The 25,267-nt window shown below is 56.8% G+C and overlaps 1 protein-coding gene across 5 annotated transcripts in view; it reads left to right on the top strand.

Annotated features, from left to right (window-relative positions):
- Positions 1–25,267, top strand: part of gria1a (glutamate receptor, ionotropic, AMPA 1a) — a 243,974-nt gene that overhangs the window by 128,000 nt on the left and 90,707 nt on the right. For all 5 annotated transcript variants that reach the window (XM_038796182.1, XM_038796180.1, XM_038796179.1 and 2 more), the window contains exons 10-11: positions 2,170–2,376; positions 19,570–19,940. In XM_038796182.1, coding sequence (XP_038652110.1) covers positions 2,170–2,376; positions 19,570–19,940 — 578 coding nt within the window. The remainder of the gene's footprint in view (positions 1–2,169; positions 2,377–19,569; positions 19,941–25,267) is intronic.

Raw genomic sequence — 25,267 nt, 5'->3', positions numbered from 1 at the left:
CTATTTTGTTTCAAATGCTCCGTGCATTCAGATACCGAGCCTTGTTATTGTTGAGATGCACATCTGATGCTGAATAATGGAAGTCCATTGTGAAATTCATTTGAAAAAAATCACATCAGCAAATCATGAGAAAATCTCTAGCTTCAAATCATTTTTCTCATGTTCGAATAGGACAAACAATCCTTTCAGGCAATCCTTTAAGCGCAGGTTTAAGAACCTGGTGGTCAAGCTCTTTATTTCCATCGGGGACTAATGCTCCCTCTATCAAAATACAATTAACATTGGCAGTATAGCTCGGACCTTCTGGCCTTACACAGTTTGGGACCAACACAAATAGTATACGGGATGGCAACCTCCGTTAATTGGAGCAAGCCCTGAGGGTCGCGACCTTACACCCAGTCTCATGTGCCCTGGGAGTGAGGCGAGGGCAGTCTGGTCATTTCCTGCTTGTTTGTAGCCAGTGATGTGAATGAGACCGCTCGAGATGTGTGCCCCGTAGAATGAGTTCCATCAACAGGAAAAATCCATGAAAGAGAGACGTAAGCTGTGAACAGTAAAAACCCTTGGTAAACAGCAAAAAATCAGCATTGAGGGATGAATAGGTTCAAGGTTTCACTTTCAAGAACTGGGCGTTGGTTCAGACTGGGGAATATGATAGCAAATAATTCAATCATACGAACAAAGGAAATGCGATCAGGAGACGGCCAGGTGGCTCCTTCGGTCTACTCCACCATTCAATAAGTTCTGGGCTGAACTCCCACATCCACTTTCCCACGTTATTCCCATTTCCCTTGATTGCCTTGATGTCCAAAATTCTATCTCTCTAAACATTGCAGATGCAACAGCTGAGCATCCACGACCCCCTATGTAGAGAATTCCAAGGATTTACAACCCTCTGGGTGAAGAAATTTCTCTTCTCAGCCCTAAACCTAATTGAATGGCGGAGCAGACTCAATGGGCCGAATGGCCTACGTCTGCTCCGACATCTTATGGTCTTACAGACTTAAATGGCCGACTCCCTATCGCGAGGCTGTATCTCCTAGCTCTAGGTAAAACAATTCCTCAGGATCTACATCCTCTCATATTTTATGTTCTATAATGATACCCCTGTCATTCTTCGAAACTCAAGAGAGGATAGGCCCATTCTACTCAATCTCTCCTCCTCCTCACCCCAGGAATCAATCTGGTGAACTTTTGATGTACTTTCTCTAAGGCAAGAGTATCCTTCCTTGGGTAAGGGGGTTGAAACGGTGCACTGTATCCCTGGTGTGATCGAACCTAAACCCTGTATAATTACAAAAATACATCCTGACATTTACAGCCCAACTTCCTGGCAATTAAGGCCATCATACCATCTGCCTTTCTAATTTATTTTTATTGTACCTACATATTAACTTAGTGGTTTATATACAAGGACTCCCACGTCGTCCTAACATCTCCCAGTCGCTCACCATTTAAAAACATGGGCCGAGATTCTCCAATCCCACGGCCAAGTTCTGGCGCTGGCGTGAAAAGTGATGTGAGCCACTCCAGCGTCAACGGGGCTCCACGTCCAGGTATTTACTCCTTCCTAGGGGGTAATAGAGCGCCGGAGTGGTGTCCGCAGCTCCGGCGCCCGAACGCTGCGCGCCACGGCTGGCGTGATTCCGCTCATGCGCGTGGGTTCCCGTCACCGTGCCGGCCCCCGGGCAATATGGCGGAGCACAACAGGGGCCCGGCAAGGAGGAACATAGGCCCCCCATGGAACTAGCTTGCCTGCCAATCGGCAGGCCCCGATTGCACGGCAGGCCAAGGTGGAGCCCCCCCCCCCCGCAACCAGGACGGCCCCGTCAATATATCGCCATTCCTTCACTGTCGCTGGGTCAATATCCTGGAGCGCTCTCACTAACAGCACTGGGGGTGTACCTACACCACATGGATTGCAATGATCCAAGAAGGCAGCTCACCATCACCTTTTCAAGAGGCAATTAGGGATGGGCAATAAATGGTCAGCAATGCCCACATCCCGTCAATGAATAAAAATAAAACACGCCAATACCGGCCAGTTGGGTGAGCGGCCTCATGCCGAGGAGGAGAATCAGGGAGGTTAGGGGCGGGTCGGTGATGTTGGATGAATGATTAAATTATTAAATGGTCCTTCCCTGTTGACTTCGTGCTTTGCGTCTGCAGGAACCCCCTTATGTGATGCTGAAGAAAAATCACGAACAGCTGGAGGGCAATGATAAATACGAGGGTTACTGCGTAGAGCTGGCCGCAGAGATCGCCAAACACGTGGGCTTCAAGTACAAGCTTGCAATCGTGGCAGACGGAAAATATGGAGCGAGAGATCCGGATTCGAAAGCGTGGAATGGGATGGTCGGCGAGCTCGTTTATTCAGTGAGTTTCGCGCACCCGAGTCATTGACTGCCATGGTCTGCGTTCTGTACCATACCCGGGCTAGTCGTGTAAGGTCCTTGTGGTGCCTTTGATGAAACATTAAATGGCCTCCAAACACAAAGATGCTCGACAGAAACACATTTGCAATAGCACTGAGTGTCCCCGAGCAAACTCACTGGTGTCGACGGAACCATTTCAGGTTTAAGATGACTGATATCACTGACAGTCTGGACAAGGGATGAGAAAATAGTCAAGATAGGAAGAAATGCATAGTCAGGCAGGACCAGACTGAAAGGATGGGTCTGCTGGGACAGTCCTGTTTGTGGATTTTGGGGAAGAGGTAGAAGTGGGCTGTGTGGGGTTGCAGGCTGTGGGGGGAAGATCTCCAGAGGAGGTGAGGTCAGTGACAGCGCTGGAAATAATGGCGGGGATTCAGTGGGAGGATCATGGTCCAAGGAGAGATAGGAAGAAGCCGGTGAGTTGGCGCTCAGCCTCTGTGTGGTAGTACGCCAGACAATAACATCAGGAGATTTGATCACAAAGTCAGTGTTGGACTTGAGAAAACAAAACACAACATGTCCAGGAGGTGACAGAAGCTCTGACGAAGAGTCATACACACTCTAATAAATGTTAACTCTGATTCACTGCAAATGCCACAAGACCTGCTGAACTTTCCCAATATTTCATTTTTATTGAGAAGCCCAGGTGATTGAGATTCAGTGTATGCACACACCAGAGTGTACTGAAAGGGAGCCCAGGGTACACGGGGAGCCCAGGGTACACAAGGAGCCCAGGGTACACGGGGAGCCCAGCGTACTGGGGGAGCCCAGCGTACAGGGGGAGCCCAGCGTACACGGGAAGCTCAGCGTACAGGGGGAGCCCAGGGTACAGGGAGAGCCCAGGGTACAGAGGGACCCCAGCGTACAGGGGGAGCCCAGCGTACAGGGGGAGCCCAGCGTACAGGGGGAGGCCAGGGTACAGGGGCAGCCCAGGGTACAGGGGCAGCCCAGCGTACAGGGGCAGCCCAGGGTACAGGGGCAGCCCAGCGTACAGGGGCAGCCCAGCGTACAGGGGCAGCCCAGGGTACAGGGGGAGCCCAGGGTACAGGGGGAGCCCAGCGTACAGGGGGAGCCCAGCGTACAGGGGGAGCCCAGCGTACAGGGGGAGCCCAGCGTACAGGGGGAGCCCAGCGTACAGGGGGAGCCCAGCGTACAAGGGGAGCCCAGGGTACAGGGGGAGCCCAGGGTACAGGGGGAGCCCAGGGTACAGGGGGAGGCCAGGGTACAGGGGGAGGCCAGGGTACAGGGGGAGGCCAGGGTACAGGGGGAGGCCAGGGTACAGGGGGAGGCCAGGGTACACGGGGAGACCAGTGTACAGGGGGAGCCCAGCGTACACGGGGAGCCCAGCGTACAGGGGGAGCCCAGCGTACAGGGGGAGCCCAGCGTACACGAGGAGCCCAGCGTACAGGGGGAGCCCAGGGTACAGGGGGAGCCCAGCGTACAGGGGGAGCCCAGGGTACACGGGGAGACCAGTGTACAGGGGGAGCCCAGCGTACACGGGGAGCCCAGCGTACAGGGGGAGCCCAGGGTACAGGGGGAGCCCAGCGTACAGGGGGAGCCCAGGGTACAGGGGGAGCCCAGGGTACAGGGGGAGCCCAGCGTACAGGGGGAGCCCAGCGTACAGGGGGAGCCCAGCGTACAGGGGGAGCCCAGGGTACAAGGGGAGCCCAGCGTACAGGGGGAGCCCAGCGTACAGGGGGAGCCCAGGGTACAAGGGGAGCCCAGCGTACAGGGGGAGCCCAGGGTACAGGGGGAGCCCAGGGTACAGGGGGAGCCCAGGGTACAGGGGGAGCCCAGGGTACAGGGGGAGCCCAGCGTACACGGGGAGCCCAGGGTACTGGGGGAGCCCAGGGTACAGGGGGAGCCCAGGGTACAGGGGGAGCCCAGCGTACAGGGGGAGCCCAGGGTACAGGGGGAGCCCAGGGTACAGGGGGAGCCCAGCGTACACAGGGAGCCCAGGGTACACGGGGAGCCCAGCGTACACGGGGAGCCCAGCGTACAGGGAGAGCCCAGCGTACAGGGAGAGCCCAGCGTACAGGGAGAGCCCAGCGTACAGGGAGAGCCCAGGGTACAGGGGGAGCCCAGCGTACACGGGGAGCCCAGCGTACACGGGGAGCCCAGGGTACACGGGGAGCCCAGGGCACACGGGAAGCTCAGCGTACAGGGGGAGCCCAGGGTACAGGGGGACCCCAGCGTACAGGGGGAGCCCAGCGTACATGGGGAGCCCAGGGTACAGGGGGAGGCCAGGGTACAGGGGGAGGCCAGGGTACAGGGGGAGCCCAGCGTACAGGGGGAGCCCAGCGTACATGGGGAGGCCAGGGTACAGGGGCAGCCCAGGGTACAGGGGCAGCCCAGCGTACAGGGGCAGCCCAGGGTACAGGGGGAGCCCAGGGTACAGGGGGAGCCCAGCGTACAGGGGGAGCCCAGCGTACAGGGGGAGCCCAGCGTACAGGGGGAGGCCAGGGTACAGGGGGAGGCCAGGGTACAGGGGGAGGCCAGGGTACAGGGGGAGGCCAGGGTACAGGGGGAGGCCAGGGTACAGGGGGAGGCCAGGGTACAGGGGGAGGCCAGGGTACAGGGGGAGGCCAGGGTACAGGGGGAGGCCAGGGTACAGGGGGAGGCCAGGGTACAGGGGGAGGCCAGGGTACAGGGGGAGGCCAGGGTACAGGGGGAGGCCAGGGTACAGGGGGAGCCCAGCGTACAGGGGGAGTCCAGGGTACAGGGGGAGCCCAGGGTACAGGGGGAGCCCAGCGTACAGGGGGAGCCCAGCGTACAGGGGGAGCCCAGCGTACAGGGGGAGCCCAGGGTACAGGGGGAGCCCAGCGTACAGGGGGAGCCCAGCGTACAGGGGGAGCCCAGGGTACACGGGGAGCCCCGCGTACACGGGGAGCCCAGCGTACACGGGGAGCCCAGCGTACAGGGGGAGCCCAGCGTACACGGGGAGCCCAGGGTACAGGGAGAGCCCAGCGTACAGGGGGAGTCCAGGGTACAGGGGGAGCCCAGGGTACAGGGGGAGCCCAGCGTACAGGGGGAGCCCAGCGTACAGGGGGAGCCCAGGGTACAGGGGGAGCCCAGGGTACAGGGGGAGCCCAGGGTACAGGGGGAGCCCAGGGTACAGGGGGAGCCCAGCGTACACAGGGAGCCCAGGGTACAGGGGGAGCCCAGCGTACACGGGGAGCCCAGCGTACACGGGGAGCCCAGCGTACAGGGAGAGCCCAGCCTACAGGGAGAGCCCAGCCTACAGGGGGAGCCCAGCGTACAGGGGGAGCCCAGCGTACACGGGGAGCCCAGGATACACGGGGAGCCCAGGGTACACGGGGAGCCCAGGGTACACGGGGAGCCCAGCGTACAGGGGGAGCCCAGATTACAGGGGGAGCCCAGATTACAGGGGGAGCCCAGCGTACAGGGGGAGCCCAGCGTACAGGGGGAGCCCAACGTAGAGGGGGAGGCCAGCGTACAGGGGCAGCCCAGGGTACAGGGGCAGCCCAGCGTACAGGGGGAGCCTAGGGTACAGGGGCAGCCCAGGGTACAGGGGGAGCCCAGCGTACAGGGAGAGCCCAGCGTACAGGGAGAGCCCAGCATACACAGGGAGCCCAGCGTACAGGGGGAGCCCAGCGTACAGGGGGAGCCCAGCGTACACGGGGAGCCCAGGGTACACGGGGAGCCCAGCGTACAGGGGGAGCCCAGCGTACAGAGGGACCCCAGCGTACAGAGGGACCCCAGCGTACAGAGGGACCCCAGCGTACAGAGGGACCCCAGCGTACAGAGGGACCCCAGCGTACAGAGGGACCCCAGCGTACAGAGGGACCCCAGCGTACAGAGGGACCCCAGCGTACAGAGGGACCCCAGCGTACAGAGGGACCCCAGCGCACAGAGGGACCCCAGCGCACAGAGGGACCCCAGCGTACAGAGGGACCCCAGCGTACAGAGGGACCCCAGTGTACAGAGGGACCCTAGTGCTGTACAGTATACGGATGGGCGACCAGCGTACTGAGGCAGACCAGCAAACAGAGGGAGCCCAGCGTATAGTGAGAGCACAGTGAACTGTGGGTGTACAATGGGAGCCCGGTTTACATAAGAACCCCAGTTTACAGTGGGAGCCCAGCGTACAGGGGGAGCCCAGTGTACAGACGGAGCCCCAGTGTACAGTGAGAGCCCAGTGTACAGGGAGAGCCAAGTGAACTGTGGGTGTACAATGGGAGCCCAGTTTACATAAGAACCAGTCCCGTACACACAGGGAGCCCAGTCCCGTACACACAGGGAGGTCAGTCCCGTACACACAGGGAGGTCAGTCCCGTACACACAGGGAGGTCAGTCCCGTACACACAGGGAGCCCAGTCCCGTACACACAGGGAGCCCAGTCCCGTGCACACAGGGAGCCCAGTCCCGTACACACAGGGAGGTCAGTCCCGTACACACAGGGAGGTCAGTCCCGTACACACAGGGAGGTCAGTCCCGTACACACAGGGAGCCCAGTCCTGTACACACAGGGAGCCCAGTCCCGTACACACAGGGAGGTCAGTCCCGTACACACAGGGAGGTCAGTCCCGTACACACAGGGAGCCCAGTCCCGTACACACAGGGTGCCCAGTCCCGTACACAGGGAGGTCAGTCCCGTACACACAGGGAGCCCAGTCCCGTACACACAGGGAGCCCAGTCCCGTACACACAGGGAGCCCAGTCCCGTACACACAGGGAGCCCAGTCCCGTACACACAGGAAGGTCAGTCCCGTACACACAGGGAGCCCAGTCCCGTACACACAGGGAGGTCAGCCCCGTACACACAGGGAGCCCAGTCCCATACACACAGGGAGCCCAGTCCCGTACACACAGGGAGGTCAGCCCCGTACACACAGGGAGCCCAGTCCCGTACACACAGGGAGCCCAGTCCCGTACACACAGGCAGGTCAGTCCCGTACACACAGGGAGCCCAGTCCTGTACACACAGGGAGGTCAGTCCCGTACACACAGGGTGCCCAGTCCCGTACACACAGGGTGCCCAGTCCCGTACACACAGGGTGCAAGGTCCCGTACACACAGGGTGCCCAGTCCCGTACACACAGGGTGCCCAGTCCCGTACACACAGGCAAGTCAGTCCCGTACACACAGGGAGCCCAGTCCTGTACACACAGGCAGGTCAGTCCCGTACACACAGGGTGCCCAGTCCCGTACACACAGGGAAGTCAGCCCCGTACACACAGGGAGCCCAGTCCTGTATACACAGGGAGCCCAGTCCCGTACACACAGGGAGCCCAGTCCCGTACACACAGGGAGCCCAGTCCCGTACACACAGGGAGCCCAGTCCCGTACACACAGGGAGCCCAGTCCCGTACACACAGGGAGGTCAGTCCCGTACACACAGGCAGGTCAGTCCCGTACACACAGGGAGCCCAGTCCTGTACACACAGGGAGGTCAGTCCCATACACACAGGGAGCCCAGTCCCGTACACACAGGGAGCCCAGTCCCGTACACACAGGGAGGTCAGTCCCGTGCACACAGGGAGCCCAGTCCCGTATACACAGGGAGGTCAGTCCCGTACACACAGGCAGGTCAGTCCCGTACACACAGGGTGCCCAGTCCCGTACACACAGGGAGCCCAGTCCCGTACACACAGGCAGGTCAGTCCCGTACACACAGGGAGCCCAGTCCCGTACACACAGGCAGGTCAGTCCCGTACACACAGGGAGCCCAGTCCCGTACACACAGGGAGGTCAGTCCCGTACACACAGGGTGCCCAGTCCCGTACACACAGGCAGGTCAGTCCCGTACACACAGGGTGCCCAGTCCCGTACACACAGGGAGGTCAGTCCCGTACACACAGGGAGCCCAGTCCCGTACACACAGGCAGGTCAGTCCCGTACACACAGGGTGCCCAGTCCCGTACACACAGGCAGGTCAGCCCCGTACACACAGGGAGGTCAGTCCCGTACACAAAGGGAGGTCAGTCCCGTACACACAGGGAGCCCAGTCCTGTATACACAGGCAGGTCAGTCCCGTACACACAGGGAGGTCAGTCCCGGACACACAGGGAGGTCAGTCCCGTACACACAGGGAGGTCAGTCCCGTGCACACAGGGAGGTCAGTCCCGTACACACAGGGAGGTCAGTCCCGTACACACAGGGAGGTCAGTCCCGTACACACAGGGAGGTCAGTCCCGTACACACAGGGACCCCAGTCCCGTACCCACAGGGAGGTCAGTCCCGTACACACAGGGTGCCCAGCCCTGTACACACAGGGAGGTCAGTCCCGTACACACAGGGAGGTCAGTCCCGTACACACAGGGAGCCCAGCCCTGTACACACAGGGAGGTCAGTCCCGTACACACAGGGTGCCCAGCCCCGTACACACAGGGAGCCCAGTCCCGTACACACAGGGAGGTCAGTCCCGTACACACAGGGAGGTCAGTCCCGTACACACAGGGAGGTCAGTCCCGTACACACAGGGAGGTCAAGCCCGTACACACAGGGAGGTCAGTCCCGTACACACAGGGAGGTCAGTCCCGTACACACAGGGAGCCCAGTCCCGTACACACAGGGAGGTCAGTCCCGTACACACAGGGAGCCCAGTCCTGTATACACAGGGAGCCCAGTCCCGTACACACAGGGAGCCCAGTCCCGTACACACAGGGAGGTCAGTCCCGTACACACAGGGAGGTCAGTCCCGTACACACAGGGAGCCCAGTCCCGTACACACAGGGTGCCCAGTCCCGTACACACAGGGTGCCCAGTCCAGTACACACAGGGAGCCCAGTCCCGTACACACAGGGAGCCCAGTCCCGTACACACAGGGAGCCCAGTCCCGTACACACAGGGAGCCCAGTCCCGTACACACAGGGAGGTCAGTCCCGTACACACAGGGAGGTCAGTCCCGTACACACAGGGAGCCCAGTCCCGGACACACAGGGAGCCCAGTCCCGTACACACAGGGAGGTCAGTCCCGTACACACAGGGTGCCCAGCCCTGTACACACAGGGAGCTCAGTCCCGTACACACAGGGTGCCCTGCCCTGTACACACAGGGAGGTCAGTCCCGTACACACAGGGAGGTCAGTCCCGTACACACAGGGAGCCCAGTCCCGTACACACAGGGAGCCCAGCCCCGTACACACAGGGAGCCCAGTCCCGGACACACAGGGAGCCCAGTCCCGTGCACACAGGGAGCCCAGTCCCGTACACACAGGGAGGTCAGTCCCGTACACACAGGGAGGTCAGTCCCGTACACACAGGGAGGTCAGTCCCGTACACACAGGGAGCCCAGCCCCGTACACACAGGGAGCCCAGCCCCGTACACACAGGGAGCCCAGTCCCGTACACACAGGGAGGTCAGTCCCGTACACACAGGGAGGTCAGTCCCGTGCACACAAGGAGGTCAGTCCCGTATACACAGGGAGGTCAGTCCCGTATACACAGGGAGCCCAGTCCCGTACACACAGGGAGCCCAGTCCCGTACACACAGGGAGGTCAGTCCCGTACACACAGGGAGGTCAGTCCCGTACACACAGGGAGCCCAGTCCCGGACACACAGGGAGCCCAGTCCCGTACACACAGGGAGGTCAGTCCCGTACACACAGGGTGCCCAGCCCTGTACACACAGGGAGGTCAGTCCCGTACACACAGGGTGCCCTGCCCTGTACACACAGGGAGGTCAGTCCCGTACACACAGGGAGGTCAGTCCCGTACACACAGGGAGGTCAGTCCCGTACACACAGGGAGCCCAGTCCCGGACACACAGGGAGCCCAGTCCCGTGCACACAGGGAGTCCAGTCCCGTACACACAGGGAGCCCAGTCCCGCACACACAGGGAGCCCAGCCCCGTACACACAGGGAGCCCAGTCCCGTACACACAGGGAGCCCAGTCCCGTGCACACAGGGAGCCCAGTCCCGGACACACAGGGAGCCCAGTCCCGTACACACAGGGAGCCCAGTCCCGTGCACACAGGGAGCCCAGTCCCGTACACACAGGGAGCCCAGTCCCGGACACACAGGGAGCCCAGTCCCGTACACACAGGGAGCCCAGCCCCGTACACACAGGGAGCCCAGTCCCGTACACACAGGGAGCCCAGTCCCGTACACACAGGGAGTCCAGTCCCGTACACACAGGGAGGTCAGTCCCGTACACACAGGGAGGTCAGTCCCGTACACACAGGGAGGTCAGTCCCGTACACACAGGGAGCCCAGCCCCGTACACACAGGGAGCCCAGCCCCGTACACACAGGGAGCCCAGTCCCGTACACACAGGGAGCCCAGTCCCGTACACACAGGTGTGAATTGCGCTTTCACGTATCTGATCGTCAGTCCAGAAGTAAAACACTCGAACACATCAGTAACGAATATTCGTTTATTCACGGCCGGGACAAATCTCTAAGCAGTCGAGTAACTACCTTCGAGAAGTGCCAAAATCCCAGAATAAGGACTGTATTTTTATACATTTTACAGCTTAGGGGTGGTCCCCTTAAATTCCTAGATACACCTATGATTTGGCAAGGTTCCAGAACATGTACATATATGGAATTATTCTTCGAGGTCGGGAGGTTATTTTTGACATAATCATTAGCACAAGTCACTATTAATATTGTTACAAAGGTTTTTCTTATCCCATGGCCAATGTTTATTTGTTTCAACTGGTCAACGAGCTTAATTGCGCTATCTCCGCAATAAAGTAACGCTTCCCATTCATTCCATTCTTTGACTTTTTGACCTCTCTGCTTTCACAGATGCAGGTCAGAACATTAAATAGTACTAAAGCCACACTCCCCTTTTTCCATCCCATGACCTTCTGACATCTCTGCTTTCACAGATGCCGGTCAGAACACACTCCCTTTATTTCATCCCTTGACATCTTTTTCACAGAGCTTTTCAGAACTGTTATATTAACCCTATCAGCGAAGTTCCAAATAAAATCCACTTCTACACAGGGAGGTCAGTCCCGTACACACAGGGAGGTCAGTCCCGTACACACAGGCAGGTCAGTCCCGTACACACAGGCAGGTCAGTCCCGTACACACAGGGAGCCCAGTCCCGTACACACAGGGAGCCCAGTCCAGTACACACAGGGAGCCCAGTACCGTACACAGGGAGGTCAGTCCCGTACACACAGGGAGCCCAGTCCAGTACACACAGGGAGCCCAGTCCCGTACACACAGGGAGCCCAGTCCCGTACACACAGGGAGCCCAGTCCTGTATACACAGGGTGCCCAGTCCTGTATACACAGGGAGCCCAGTCCTGTATACACAGGGTGCCCAGTCCCGTACACACAGGGAAGTCAGTCCCGTACACACAGGGAGGTCAGTCCCGTACACACAGGGAGCCCAGTCCCGTACACACAGGGAGCCCAGTCCCGTACACACAGGCAGGTCAGTCCCGTACACACAGGGAGGTCAGTCCCGTACACACAGGCAGGTCAGTCCCGTACACACAGGGAGCCCAGTCCCGTACACACAGGGAGCCCAGTCCAGTACACACAGGGAGCCCAGTACCGTACACAGGGAGGTCAGTCCCGTACACACAGGGAGCCCAGTCCAGTACACACAGGGAGCCCAGTACCGTACACACAGGGAGCCCAGTCCCGTACACACCGGGAGCCCAGTCCTGTATACACAGGGAGCCCAGTCCTGTATACACAGGGTGCCCAGTCCCGTACACACAGGGAGGTCAGTCCCGTACACACAGGGAGGTCAGTCCCGTACACACAGGGAGCCCAGTCCCGTACACACAGGGAGCCCAGTCCCGTACACACAGGCAGGTCAGTCCCGTACACACAGGGAGGTCAGTCCCGTACACACAGGGAGGTCAGTCCCGTACACACAGGGAGCCCAGTCCCGTACACACAGGGTGCCCAGTCCCGTACACACAGGGTGCCCAGTCCCGTACACACAGGGAGCCCAGTCCCGTACACAAAGGGAGCCCAGTCCCGTACACACAGGGAGGCCAGTCCCGTACACACAGGGAGCCCAGTCCCGTACACACAGAGAGGTCAGTCCCGTACACACAGGGAGGTCAGTCCCGTACACACAGAGAGGTCAGTCCCGTGCACACAGGGAGCCCAGTCCCGTACACACAGGGAGGTCAGTCCCGTACACACAGGGAGGTCAGTCCCGTACACACAGGGAGGTCTGTCCCGTACACACAGGGTGCCCAGTCCCGTACACACAGGGAGCCCAGTCCCGTACACACAGGGAGCCCAGTCCTGTATACACAGGGTGCCCAGTCCTGTATACACAGGGAGCCCAGTCCTGTATACACAGGGTGCCCAGTCCCGTACACACAGGGAGGTCAGTCCCGTACACACAGGGAGCCCAGTCCCGTACACACAGGGAGGTCAGCCCCGTACACACAGGGAGCCCAGTCCCGTACACACAGGGAGCCCAGTCCCGTACACACAGGGAGGTCAGTCCTGTATACACAGGCAGGTCAGTCCCGTACACACAGGGAGCCCAGTCCCGTACACACAGGGAGGTCAGTCCCGTACACACAGTGTGCCCAGTCCCGTACACACAGGGAGGTCAGTCCCATACACACAGGGAGCCCAGTCCCGTACACACAGGGAGGTCAGTCCCGTACACACAGGGAGGTCAGTCCCGTACACACAGGGAGCCCAGTCCCGTACACACAGGGAGGTCAGTCCCGTACACACAGGGAGGTCAGTCCCGTACACACAGGCAGGTCAGTCCCGTACACACGGGGAGGTCAGTCCCGTACACACAGGGAGGTCAGTCCCGTACACAAAGGGAGGTCAGTCCCGTACACACAGGGAGCCCAGTCCTGTATACACAGGCAGGTCAGTCCCGTACACACAGGGAGCCCAGTCTCGTACACACAGGTAGCCCAGTCCCGTACACACAGGGAGGTGAGTCCCGTACACACAGGGAGGTCAGTCCCGTACACACAGGGAGCCCAGTCCCGTACACACAGGGTGCCCAGTCCCGTACACACAGGGAGGTCAGTCCCGTGCACACAGGGAGGTCAGTCCCGTACACACAGGGAGCCCAGTCCCGTACACACAGGGAGCCCAGCCCTGTACACACAGGGAGGTCAGTCCCGTACACACGGGGAGGTCAGTCCCGTGCACACAAGGAGGTCAGTCCCGTACACACAGGGTGCCCAGCCCTGTACACACAGGGAGGTCAGTCCCGTACACACAGGGAGGTCAGTCCCGTACACACAGGGAGCCCAGCCCCGTACACACAGGGAGCCCAGTCCCGTACACACAGGGAGCCCAGTCCCGTACACACAGGGAGGTCAGTCCCGTACACACAGGGAGGTCAGTCCCGTACACACAGGCAGGTCAGTCCCGTACACACAGGGAGCCCAGTCCCGTACACACAGGGAGCCCAGTCCAGTACACACAGGGAGCCCAGTACCGTATACACAGGGAGGTCAGTCCCGTACACACAGGGAGCCCAGTCCAGTACACACAGGGAGCCCAGTACCGTACACACAGGGAGCCCAGTCCCGTATACACAGGGAGGTCAGTCCCATACACACAGGGAGGTCAGTCCCGTACACACAGGGTGCCCAGTCCCGTACACACAGGGTGCCCAGTCCCGTTCACACAGGGAGGTCAGTCCTGTACACACAGCGAGGTCAGTCCTGTACACACTGGGAGCCCAGTCCCGTACACACAGGGAGGTCAGTCCCGTACACACAGGGAGGTCAGTCCCGTACACACAGGGAGGTCAGTCCCGTACACACAGGGTGCCCAGTCCCGTACACACAGGGAGCCCAGTCCCGTACACACAGGGTGCCCAGTCCTGTAAACACAGGGTGCCCAGTCCTGTATGCACAGGGAGCCCAGTCCTGTATACACAGGGTGCCCAGTCCCGTACACACAGGGAGGTCAGTCCCGTACACACAGGGAGCCCAGTCCCGTACACACAGGGAGATCAGCCCCGTACACACAGGGAGCCCAGTCCTGTATACACAGGCAGGTCAGTCCCGTACACACAGGGAGCCCAGTCCCGTACACACAGGGAGCCCAGTCCCGTACACACAGGGAGGTCAGTCCCGTTCACACAGGGAGCCCAGTCCCGTACACACAGGGAGGTCAGTCCCGTACACACAGGGAGGTCAGTGCCGTATACACAGGGAGGTCAGTCCCATACACACAGGGAGGTCAGTCCCGTACACACAATGTGCCCAGCCCCGTACACACAGGGAGGTCAGTCCCGTACACACAGGGAGCCCAGTCCCGTACACACAGGGAGGTCAGTCCCGTACACACAGGGAGGTCAGTCCCGTTCACACAGGGAGCCCAGTCCCGTACACACAGGGAGGTCAGTCCCGTACACACAGGGAGGTCAGTCCCGTACACACAGGGAGGTCAGTCCCGTACACACAGGGAGGTCAGTCCCGTTCACACAGGGAGCCCAGTCCCGTACACACAGGGAGGTGAGTCCCGTACACACAGGGAGGTCAGTCCCGTACACACAGGGAGCCCAGTCCCGTACACACAGGGTGCCCAGTCCCGTACACACAGGGAGGTCAGTCCCGTGCACACAGGGAGGTGAGTCCCGTACACACAGGGAGGTCAGTCCCGTACACACAGGGAGCCCAGTCCCGTACACACAGGGTGCCCAGTCCCGTACACACAGGGAGGTCAGTCCCGTGCACACAGGGAGGTCAGTCCCGTACACACAGGGAGCCCAGTCCCGTACACACAGGGTGCCCAGTCCCGTACACCCAGGGTGCCCAGTCCCGTTCACACAGGGAGGTCAGTCCTGTACACACTGGGAGCCCAGTCCCGTACACACAGGGAGGTCAGTCCCGTACACACAGGGAGGTCAGTCCCGTACACACAGGGAGGTCAGTCCCGTACACACAGGGAGCCCAGTCCCGTACACACAGGGAGGTCAGTCCCGTACACACAGGGAGCCCAGTCCCGTACACACAGGGTGCCCAGTCCTGTAAACACAGGGTGCCCAGTCCTGTATGCACAGGGAGCCCAGTCCTGTATACACAGGGTGCCCAGTCCCGTACACACAGGGAGGTCAGTCCCGTACACACAGGGAGCCCAGTCCCGTACACACAGGGAGATCAGCCCCGTACACACAGGGAGCCCAGTCCTGTATACACAGGCAGGTCAGTCCCGTACACACAGGGAGCCCAGTCCCGTACACACAGGGAGCCCAGTCCCGTACACACAGGGAGGTCAGTCCCGTACACACAGGGAGGTCAGTGCCGTATACACAGGGAGGTCAGTCCCATACACACAGGGAGGTCAGTCCCGTACACACAATGTGCCCAGCCCCGTACACACAGGGAGGTCAGTCCCGTACACACAGGGAGGTCAGTCCCGTTCACACAGGGAGCCCAGTCCCGTACACACAGTGTGCCCAGTCCCGTACACACAGGGAGGTCAGTCCCATACACACAGGGAGCCCAGTCCCGTACACACAGGGAGCCCAGTCCCGTACACACAGGGAGGTCAGTCCCGTACACACAGGGAGCCCAGTACCGTACACACAGGGAGGTCAGTCCCGTACACACAGGGAGCCCAGTCCCGTACACACAGGGAGCCCAGTCCCGTACACACAGGCAGGTCAGTCCTGTATACACTGGGAGCCCAGTCCCGTACACACAGGGAGCCCAGTCCCGTACACACAGGGAGGTCAGTTCCGTGCACACAGGGGGTTCAGTCCCGTACACACTGGGTGCCCAGTCCCGTACACACAGGGAGGTCAGTCCCGTACGCACAGGGAGGTCAGTCCCGTACACACAGGGAGGTCAGTCCCGTACACACAGGGTGCCCAGCCCTGTATACACAGGGTGCCCAGTCCCGTACACACAGGGAGCCCAGTCCTGTATACACAGGGTGCCCAGTCCTGTATACACAGGGTGCCCAGTCCTGTATACACAGGGTGCCCAATCCTGTATACACAGGGTGCCCAGTCCCGTACACTCAGGGAGCCCAGTCCCGTATACACAGGGTGCCCAGTCCTGTATACACAGGGTGCCCAGTCCTGTATACACAGGGTGCCCAGTCCTGTATACACAGGGTGCCCAGTCCTGTATGCACAGGGTGCCCAGTCCTGTATACACAGGGTGCCCAGTCCTGTATACACAGGGTGCCCAGTCCTGTACACACAGGGAGGTCAGTCCTGTATAGACAGGGTGCCCAGCCCTGTACACACAGGGAGGTCAGTCCCGTACACACAGGGAGCCCAGTCCTGTATACACAGGGTGCCCAGTCCTGTATACACAGGGTGCCCAGTCCTGTATACACAGGGTGCCCAGTCCTGTACACACAGGGAGGTCAGACCTGTATAGACAGGGTGCCCAGCCCTGTACACACAGGGAGGTCAGTCCTGTAGACACAGGGTGCCCAGTCCTGTACACACAGGGAGGTCAGTCCCGTATACACAGGGAGGTCAGTCCCGTATACACAGGGAGGTCAGTCCCGTACACACAGGCAGGTCAGTCCCGTACACACAGGGAGGTCAGTCCCGTACACACAGGGAGGTCAGTCCCGTACATACAGGCAGGTCAGTCCTGTATACACAGGGAGGTCAGTTCTGTATACACAGGGTGCCCAGTCCTGTACACACAGGGAGGTCAGTCCTGTACACACCGGGAGCCCAGTCCTGTATACACAGGGTGCCCAGTCCTGTACACACAGGGTGCCCAGTCCAGTACACACAGGGAGCGCAGTCCTGTATACACAGGGTGCCCAGTCCTGTATACACAGGGTGCCCAGTCCTGTATACACAGAGAGCCCAGTCCTGTATACACAGAGAGCCCAGTCCTGTATACACAGGGAGCCCAGTCCTGTATACACAGGGTGCCCAGTCCTGTACACACAGGGTGCCCAGTCCTGTATACACAGAGTGCCCAGTCCTGTACACACAGGGAGGTCAGTCCTGTATAGACAGGGTGCCCAGCCCTGTATATACAGGGAGCCCAGTCCTGTATACACAGGGTGCCCAGTCCTGTATACACAGGGTGCCCAGTCCTGTACACTCAGGGAGGTCAGTCCCGTACACACAGGGAGGTCAGTCCTGTACACACAGGGAGGTCAGCCCCGTACACACAGGGAGCCCAGTCCTGTACACACAGGGAGGTCAGTCCCGTACACACAGGGAGCCCAGTCCCGTTCACACAGGATGGTCAGTCCTGTATACAGAAGGAGCTGATTGTACGGTGTACAGCAGTGATTTCTGGATAGCTTAAGCAGCTGAGCAGACAGCTACTTAACACATCTCACATTAAATGTAACTTCAAACAAAAAGACCCAGTCACAATGTTGTGACATTATTTATTCTATTACTAATAAGCTTAACAACCTTTGACAACCAATTTTCTCTCCATCTGCCGCATGTAGCAAGACTACATTCAGAGCAGAGTCTGAAACTGGTACTGCAGAATGTGGAGCTTCGTGGTTGAGACAATCACTCAGTTATACCAGGGATGGATGATATGTGCAGCCAATCCAAGGTGTCACCTTCCCAAAAATGTATGAGATTGACCCCTTGCCGAACACCGGTCTGTCCACACACGGAACAATACAGACTCCTAAACATGACCTGAAAATTATGGGCTATCTGAGAATGATGGGTTCATGGACTTTTGATATTTCCATATTAATTAACAAGATGAAAGAGGCAGAAAATAATTAGGTCAGACAGTTGATAATAAAGCAAACCCTGAGTGTGAGGGGAACAGTTATACACAGCGAGTGGTTGTGATCGCCAGTACACAGCCACCATGGGAGTATTTCCAGTTGAATGGGTTGAACTGGTACCAGTTGTCAACTGGGAGGTTAGATCAACCTGCCCCAGTTAAGCTTCTCTTCAGTTGGGTTGGTCACAGCAGAGCCAGTCAAACTGACGAATTACTGCGGGTGTGCTGCATTGTCCAAAGAACAGAACTGAGGGAGCGCTGTACTGTCAGAGGGTCAGTACTGAGCAAGTGCTGCACTGTCAGAGGGTCAGTACTGAGGGAGTGCTGTACTGTCAGAGGGACAGTATCGAGGGAGTGCTGCACTGTCAGAGGGTCAGTACTGAGGGAGTGCTGCTGAGGGTCAATACTGAGGGAATGCTGCACTGTCAGAGGGTCAGTACTGAGGGAGTGCTGCACTGTCAGAGGGTCAGTACTGAGGGAATGCTGCACTGTCAGAGGGACAGTATCGAGGGAGTGCTGCACTGTCAGTGGGTCAGTACTGAGGGAGTGCTGTACTGTCAGAGGGTCAGTACGGAGGGAGTGCTGTACTGTCAGAGGGTCAGTACTGAGGGAGTGCTGCACTGTCAGAGGGTCAGTACTGAGGGAGTGCAGCACTGTCTGAGGGTCAATACTGAGGGAATGCTGCACTGTCAGAGGGGCAGTACTGAGGGAGTGCTGCACTGTCTGAGGGTCAGTACTGAGGGAGTGCTGCACTGTCAAAGTGTCAGTACTGGGGGAGTGCTGCACTGTCGGGGGCAGTACTGATGGAAGGCTGCAGTGTCAGAGGGTCAGTACTGAGGGAGTGCTGCACTGTCTGAGGGTCAGTACTGGGGAAGTGCTGCACTGTCAGGGGGGCAGTACTGAAGGAAGGCTGCACTGTCAGACTGTCAGTATTGAGGGAGTGCTGCACTGTTGGAATTGTCACCTTTCACCATAAAGCAAAGTCTCATCTGCCTTCTCGGGTAGATGAGAGGTTTACCATGGCGATTGGAAGAAGTGCAGATCAGAGACTCCCTGGAGTCTTTCTCTCTGCCGACAGGAAAAATTCTGAGATGAAATAGAAAGGAGAACGTGCATTTCTATGGTGCCTTTCACAGTTTCACATCCACCCGAATTGTACCACAGCTAGGTACTCTTCACGTGTATTCATTATTGTGAACACAGCAACTAATGTGTGCACAGCAAGCTCCAACAAGAAGCAATGAGATAAAGAGCCAAGTAGCCTGGTTTGCTTGACCTTGTTTTGTGGGGGTCAGGGGTTATGGGGAGAAGGTAGGAGAATGGGGATGAGAAAATATCAGCCATGATTGAATGGCGGAGCAGACTCGATGGGCTGAATGGCCTAAATCTGCTCCTATGTCTTATGGTCGTGGGTATTGGCCAACAGCGCAGACCGATTTCCGTGGTGTCAGAAGGTATAAGTGAATGTGGTATCTGGGCGGTGGGATGACACTTAATTCTGACCTATTTTGTCTTCCAGAAAGCTGATATCGCAGTGGCCCCATTGACCATCACTTTGGTGCGGGAGGAGGTCATTGACTTTTCCAAACCCTTCATGAGTTTGGGGATCTCCATCATGATTAAAAAGCCCCAGAAGTCCAAGCCAGGGGTTTTCTCCTTCCTGGACCCCTTGGCGTACGAGATCTGGATGTGCATTGTGTTTGCCTACATTGGCGTGAGTGTGGTCCTGTTCCTGGTTAGCAGATTCAGCCCGTATGAGTGGCAAACGGAGGAGTACGAAGAAGGAGCCGATGCCCAAAGTCTCGACCAGACCAACGAGTTTGGAATATTTAACAGTCTCTGGTTCTCTCTGGGCGCCTTTATGCAGCAAGGATGCGATATTTCGCCAAGGTTGGTCTTTTAAACCTTCACCTTTGTGCATTTTCGGTCCCAATCTGATGCCATGGTGCATATATCTCTATTCGCTTTTTTTTAATAGACCCTTTTTATTCTCTTTTTATTCCAAAAAAAAAATCTCTGGTCCAAAAGGGGATAAAGGATTTCAATTAAAAAAAGACCCTGTTTTTCTATCAGGGGGTGGAAATGGAACAGCGATGTACTTGTACGATCACTGATCTATTTCCAGAAAACATTATATACACCATTCCGAGACCGTAAAATGCATAGAGTTAGTGTAGGGCACACAGTCCGCTTGGAGGGCTACCGTGTTTTTGCTGCATATACCCATTTTACGGTCCACGGTTAACGTGTATATAAATAACGAAGCACTTCAAAACAAAACAATTATTGAATTTGAGTGAAAGTTGGAGCAGGTTTCTATGGTGTTGCAAGGCATGCGAGTGGCTCAGATTGTAAAGCAATCATCTTGTGCACAGCTTTTGATGATTGGTGGCTGATCTTGTAGTGCTTTGTACGTATGTTTATATGTATGCGTGCATGTATGTGTGTGCGTGTGCATGCATGTGTTTGTGTGCGTGCACATGTGTATTTATGGGTGGATGTGTGTGTATGCGTGTATGTGTGCATGCATGTATGTGTGTGCATGTGTGAATGTGTGCATGAGTGTGCATCTGTGTCTGTATGCATGTATGTGTGTGAATGTGTGCATGAGTGTGCATCTGTGTACGTATGTGTGTGTGTGGGTGGTAGGGAATATGGGGTTAATCCGAACCAGCGGGGAACTGAGGGAATTGGACCAAGCATCTGATCTGACTTTCCATAACTCCGAGCAAAGTGTGAATCGGGATGAGGGATGGCCGTATCGCAGCACACTCCTGCTAGGCTAGGTTGGGGTTAAATCAACCCCAAGTTATGAGGGTGAAACTGGTCTGGAAAAGGGCAAGAGAGAAAACGTACTGCCCGTTTTACACTGCGTCCGGTTTCCTGAGATTGATTTCAGGGGACCTCACCAGGCTGCTGCTGCCTTCACCCAGTCTGGGGAAGCATTACTGATGAATAATGCAGCCAATGTGTTCTAAACTTCCATTTGCATGTTTCTCGACTTGTTGGCACCAGCATTTTCGAATATCACTGTGCCTAGTATTGTCTGTGAACTCCATAGTATCAAACATGCATTGGATATAGAATCAGAATTGTACAACACAGAAAGAGGTCTTCTGACCCTTTGTGAATGTCTGAATGAACAGGTCCCACTTCCCCTCTCTTTCCCCGTGCCCTGCAAATATATCTTGTTCAGGAGTTTATACAACTTCCTTTTGAAAGTTACTGCAGATTCCATTGCCACCATCTTCCCAGGCACTGAAATCAGATCACAATAATTTGCTGCATAAATAAATTACGCCTCATTTTGCCTCTGGTTCTCGAGCCAATTACTTTAACCTTGTGCCTTTGAGTTACCACTGTTTTCGTCCAGGCAAACTACTTCTCCTTATTCACTCTATTAAAGCCATTCCTAATTTTGAAGAAGTCTATTAAATCTGCCTTAATCCTCTTGGCTCTAATGAGAATGAGGACAGCTTCTCCAGACTCTCCAAATACCAAAGTCCTGCATATCTGTTATCATTCTCATAAACCTCCTCTCCGAGGACTTGACATCCATCTTAAAATGTGGCACCTAGAATTAAACACTATATTCCAGCTCAGTGTTTTATGAAAGTGGAGTATATCTTCTGTACTCAATTCCTCTCTGAATGAAGTCAGGGATTCCGCATGCTGCAGCCTCACATTCAAACATGAGCACGCGCACTCCCAGGTCTCTCTGTTCCTGCACCTCCTTTAAAAGCATACCACTGAGTTTAAATTGCATCTCCTCATTCTTCCTTCCGAAGTGTATCCCGACCCATTTCTCTGCATTAAGTTTCGTCTGCCATAAGTCTGCCCATTTCACCTTTCTGTGTATGTCTGTTAATGTCCGCCTCTGTGTTTACAGCATTTCTCACTGTTCTGCATCTGCAAATGTTGAAAGTAAGTCCAGTACACCCAAGTCCATTTATGTCAAAATGAGCAATAGTCCGAATATTGACCCCTCCACTTTGAAATTCAACCATTGCCAGTGGCTCTCTGCTTTCTGTACCTTAACAGATTTTGTATCAATCTTGCCGCTGCCCATTTTATCCTTCAATATTGTTCACAGGTCCGTTAGGTGGGACTTTGTAAAGTGTCTTTTGAAAGATTGGCTGAAATATTCCGGCAGCCCCTGCTGTATAGATCTTCCTCTGCCGGAGACCCCCCTTCAGAATCCCTGGCGGCAGAGGGTGAAACAACAAGAAATCCCGTTGACAGCAGGGTTTCTATATTAATGTATTATTTTCCATGTGCCAATTAATTGAGTCCTTGAGGGAAGGAAATCTTCCATCCTGATCGGTGTGGCCCACTTGTGACTCCAGACCGATAGCAGTGTGGTTGCCCCCGGAAATAGCCCTTCAATTCAGGGTAATTAAAGATGGACAACGAATGCTGGTCTGGCCCGCGATATCCACATCCCGTGAAATAATTTAACGATTGGTTGGCAAGTCAACCCTGATTGGCTGAAGCGTTGCCGTAGAGGAATGATAGGCCCCACCAAGCTCCCAGGTCATACCCCCTTATTCTGATGATGAGTGTCAGACAAAAAGCTTCGACAGCATGTCTCTCTTTTCAGCAACGTGCAAGTTCTGTAGCACCAAGTGCCTGTTTACAATGTACCTGCTACCTGTGCTGTGGGTGTATTTGCCGTGGCCATTCCTTCTACACAGTGCTGCGGGTGTATTTGCCGTGGCCATTCCTTCTACACAGTGCTGTGGGTGTATTTGCCTGAACCAGTGCTTCTACACAGTGCTGCGGGTATATTTGCCTGGGCCAGTGCTTCTACACAGTGCTGTGGGTGTATTTGCCACAACCAGAGCTTCTACACAGTGCTGCGGGTGTATTTGCCGCAGCCAGTGCTTCTACACAGTGCTGCGGGTGTATTTGCCGTGGCCAGTGCTTCTACACAGTGCTGCGGGTGTAATTGCCGCAGCCAGTGCTTCTACACAGTGCTGCGGGTGTATTTGCCGTGGCCAGTGCTTCTACACAGTGCTGTGGGTGTATTTGCCTGAGCCAGTGCTTCTACACAGTGCTGCGGGTGTATTTGCCGTGGCCAGAGCTTCTACACAGTGCTGCGGGTGTATTTGCCGTGGCCAGTGCTTCTACACAGTGCTGTGGGTGTATTTGCCTGAGCCAGTGCTTCTACACAGTGCTGCGGGTGTATTTGCCGCAGCCAGAGCTTCTACACAGTGCTGCGGGTGTATTTGCCGCAGCCAGTGCTTCTACACAGTGCTGCGGGTGTATTTGCCTGAGCCAGTGCTTCTACACAGTGCTGCGGGTGTATTTGCCTGAGCCAGTGCTTCTACACAGTGCTGCGGGTGTAATTGCCGCAGCCAGTGCTTCTACACAGTGCTGTGGGTGTAATTGCCGCAGCCAGTGCTTCTACACAGTGCTGCGGGTATATTTGCCGTGGCCAGTGCTTCTACACAGTGCTGTGGGTGTATTTGCCTGAGCCAGAGCTTCTACACAGTGCTGCGGGTGTATTTGCCGCAGCCAGTGCTTCTACACAGTGCTGCGGGTGTATTTGCCTGAGCCAGTGCTTCTACACAGTGCTGCGAGTGTATTTGCCACAGCCAGTGCTTCTACACAGTGCTGCGGGTATATTTGCCTGAGCCAGTGCTTCTACACAGTGCTGCGGGTGTATTTGCCGCAGCCAGAGCTTCTACACAGTGCTGCGGGTGTATTGGCCGTGGCCAGTGCTTCTACACAGTGCTGCGGGTGTATTTGCCTGAGCCAGTGCTTCTACACAGTGCTGTGGGTGTATTTGCCTGAGCCAGTGCTTCTACACAGTGCTGCGGGTATATTTGCCTGGGCCAGTGCTTCTATACAGTGCTGCGGGTGTATTTGCCTGAGCCAGTGCTTCTACACAGTGCTGCGGGTGTATTTGCCTGAGCCAGTGCTTCTACACAGTGCTGTGGGTGTATTTGCCTGAGCCAGTGCTTCTACACAGTGCTGCGGGTATATTTGCCTGAGCCAGTGCTTCTACACAGTGCTGCGGGTGTATTTGCCGCAGCCAGTGCTTCTACACAGTGCTGCGGGTGTATTTGCCGCAGCCAGTGCTTCTACACAGTGCTGTGGGTGTATTTGCCTGAGCCAGTGCTTCTACACAGTGCTGTGGGTGTATTTGCCGCAGCCAGTGCTTCTACACAGTGCTGCGGGTGTATTTGCCGCAGCCAGTGCTTCTACACAGTGCTGCGGGTGTATTTGCCGTGGCCAGTGCTTCTACACAGTGCTGCGGGTGTATTTGCCGCAGCCAGTGCTTCTACACAGTGGTGCGGGTGTATTGGCCGTGGCCAGTGCTTCTACACAGTGCTGTGGGTGTATTTGCCTGAGCCAGTGCTCCTACACAGTGCTGCGGGTGTATTTGCCACAGCCAGTGCTTCTACACAGTGCTGTGGGTGTATTTGCCTGAGCCATTGCTTCTACACAGTGCTGTGGGTGTAATTGCCGCAGCCAGAGCTTCTACACAGTGCTGCGGGTATATTTGCCTGAGCCAGTGCTTCTACACAGTGCTGCGGGTGTATTTGCCGCAGCCAGAGCTTCTACACAGTGCTGTGGGTGTATTTGCCTGAGCCATTGCTTCTACACAGTGCTGTGGGTGTATTTGCTGCAGCCAGTGCTTCTACACAGTGCTGTGGGTGTATTTGCCTGAGCCAGTGCTTCTACACAGTGCTGCGGGTGTATTTGCCTGAGCCAGTGCTTCTACACAGTGCTGCGGGTGTATTTGCCGTGGCCATTGCTTCTACACAGTGCTGTGGGTGTATTTGCCTGGGCCAGTGCTTCTACACAGTGCTGCAGGTGTATTTGCCGCAGCCAGTGCTTCTACACAGTGCTCTGGGTGTAATTGCCGTGGCCAGAGCTTCTACACAGTGCTGTGGGTGTATTTGCCACAGCCAGAGCTTCTACACAGTGCTGTGGGTGTAATTGCCGCAGCCAGAGCTTCTACACAGTGCTGTGGGTGTATTTGCCACAGCCAGAGCTTCTACACAGTGCTGCGGGTGTAATTGCCACAGCCAGAGCTTCTACACAGTGCTGTGGGTGTATTTGCCGCAGCCATTGCTTCTACACAGTGCTGCGGGTGTATTTGCCACAGCCAGTGCTTCTACACAGTGCTGTGGGTGTATTTGCCGCAGCCAGAGCTTCTACACAGTGCTGTGGGTGTATTTGCCACAGCCAGAGCTTCTACACAGTGC

Source organism: Scyliorhinus canicula, chromosome 4 (genome assembly GCF_902713615.1).
Source record: "Scyliorhinus canicula chromosome 4, sScyCan1.1, whole genome shotgun sequence".
In the NCBI taxonomy this organism is placed as follows: Eukaryota; Metazoa; Chordata; class Chondrichthyes; order Carcharhiniformes; family Scyliorhinidae; genus Scyliorhinus; species Scyliorhinus canicula.
This window is presented reverse-complemented; position numbering and strand designations above follow the sequence as displayed.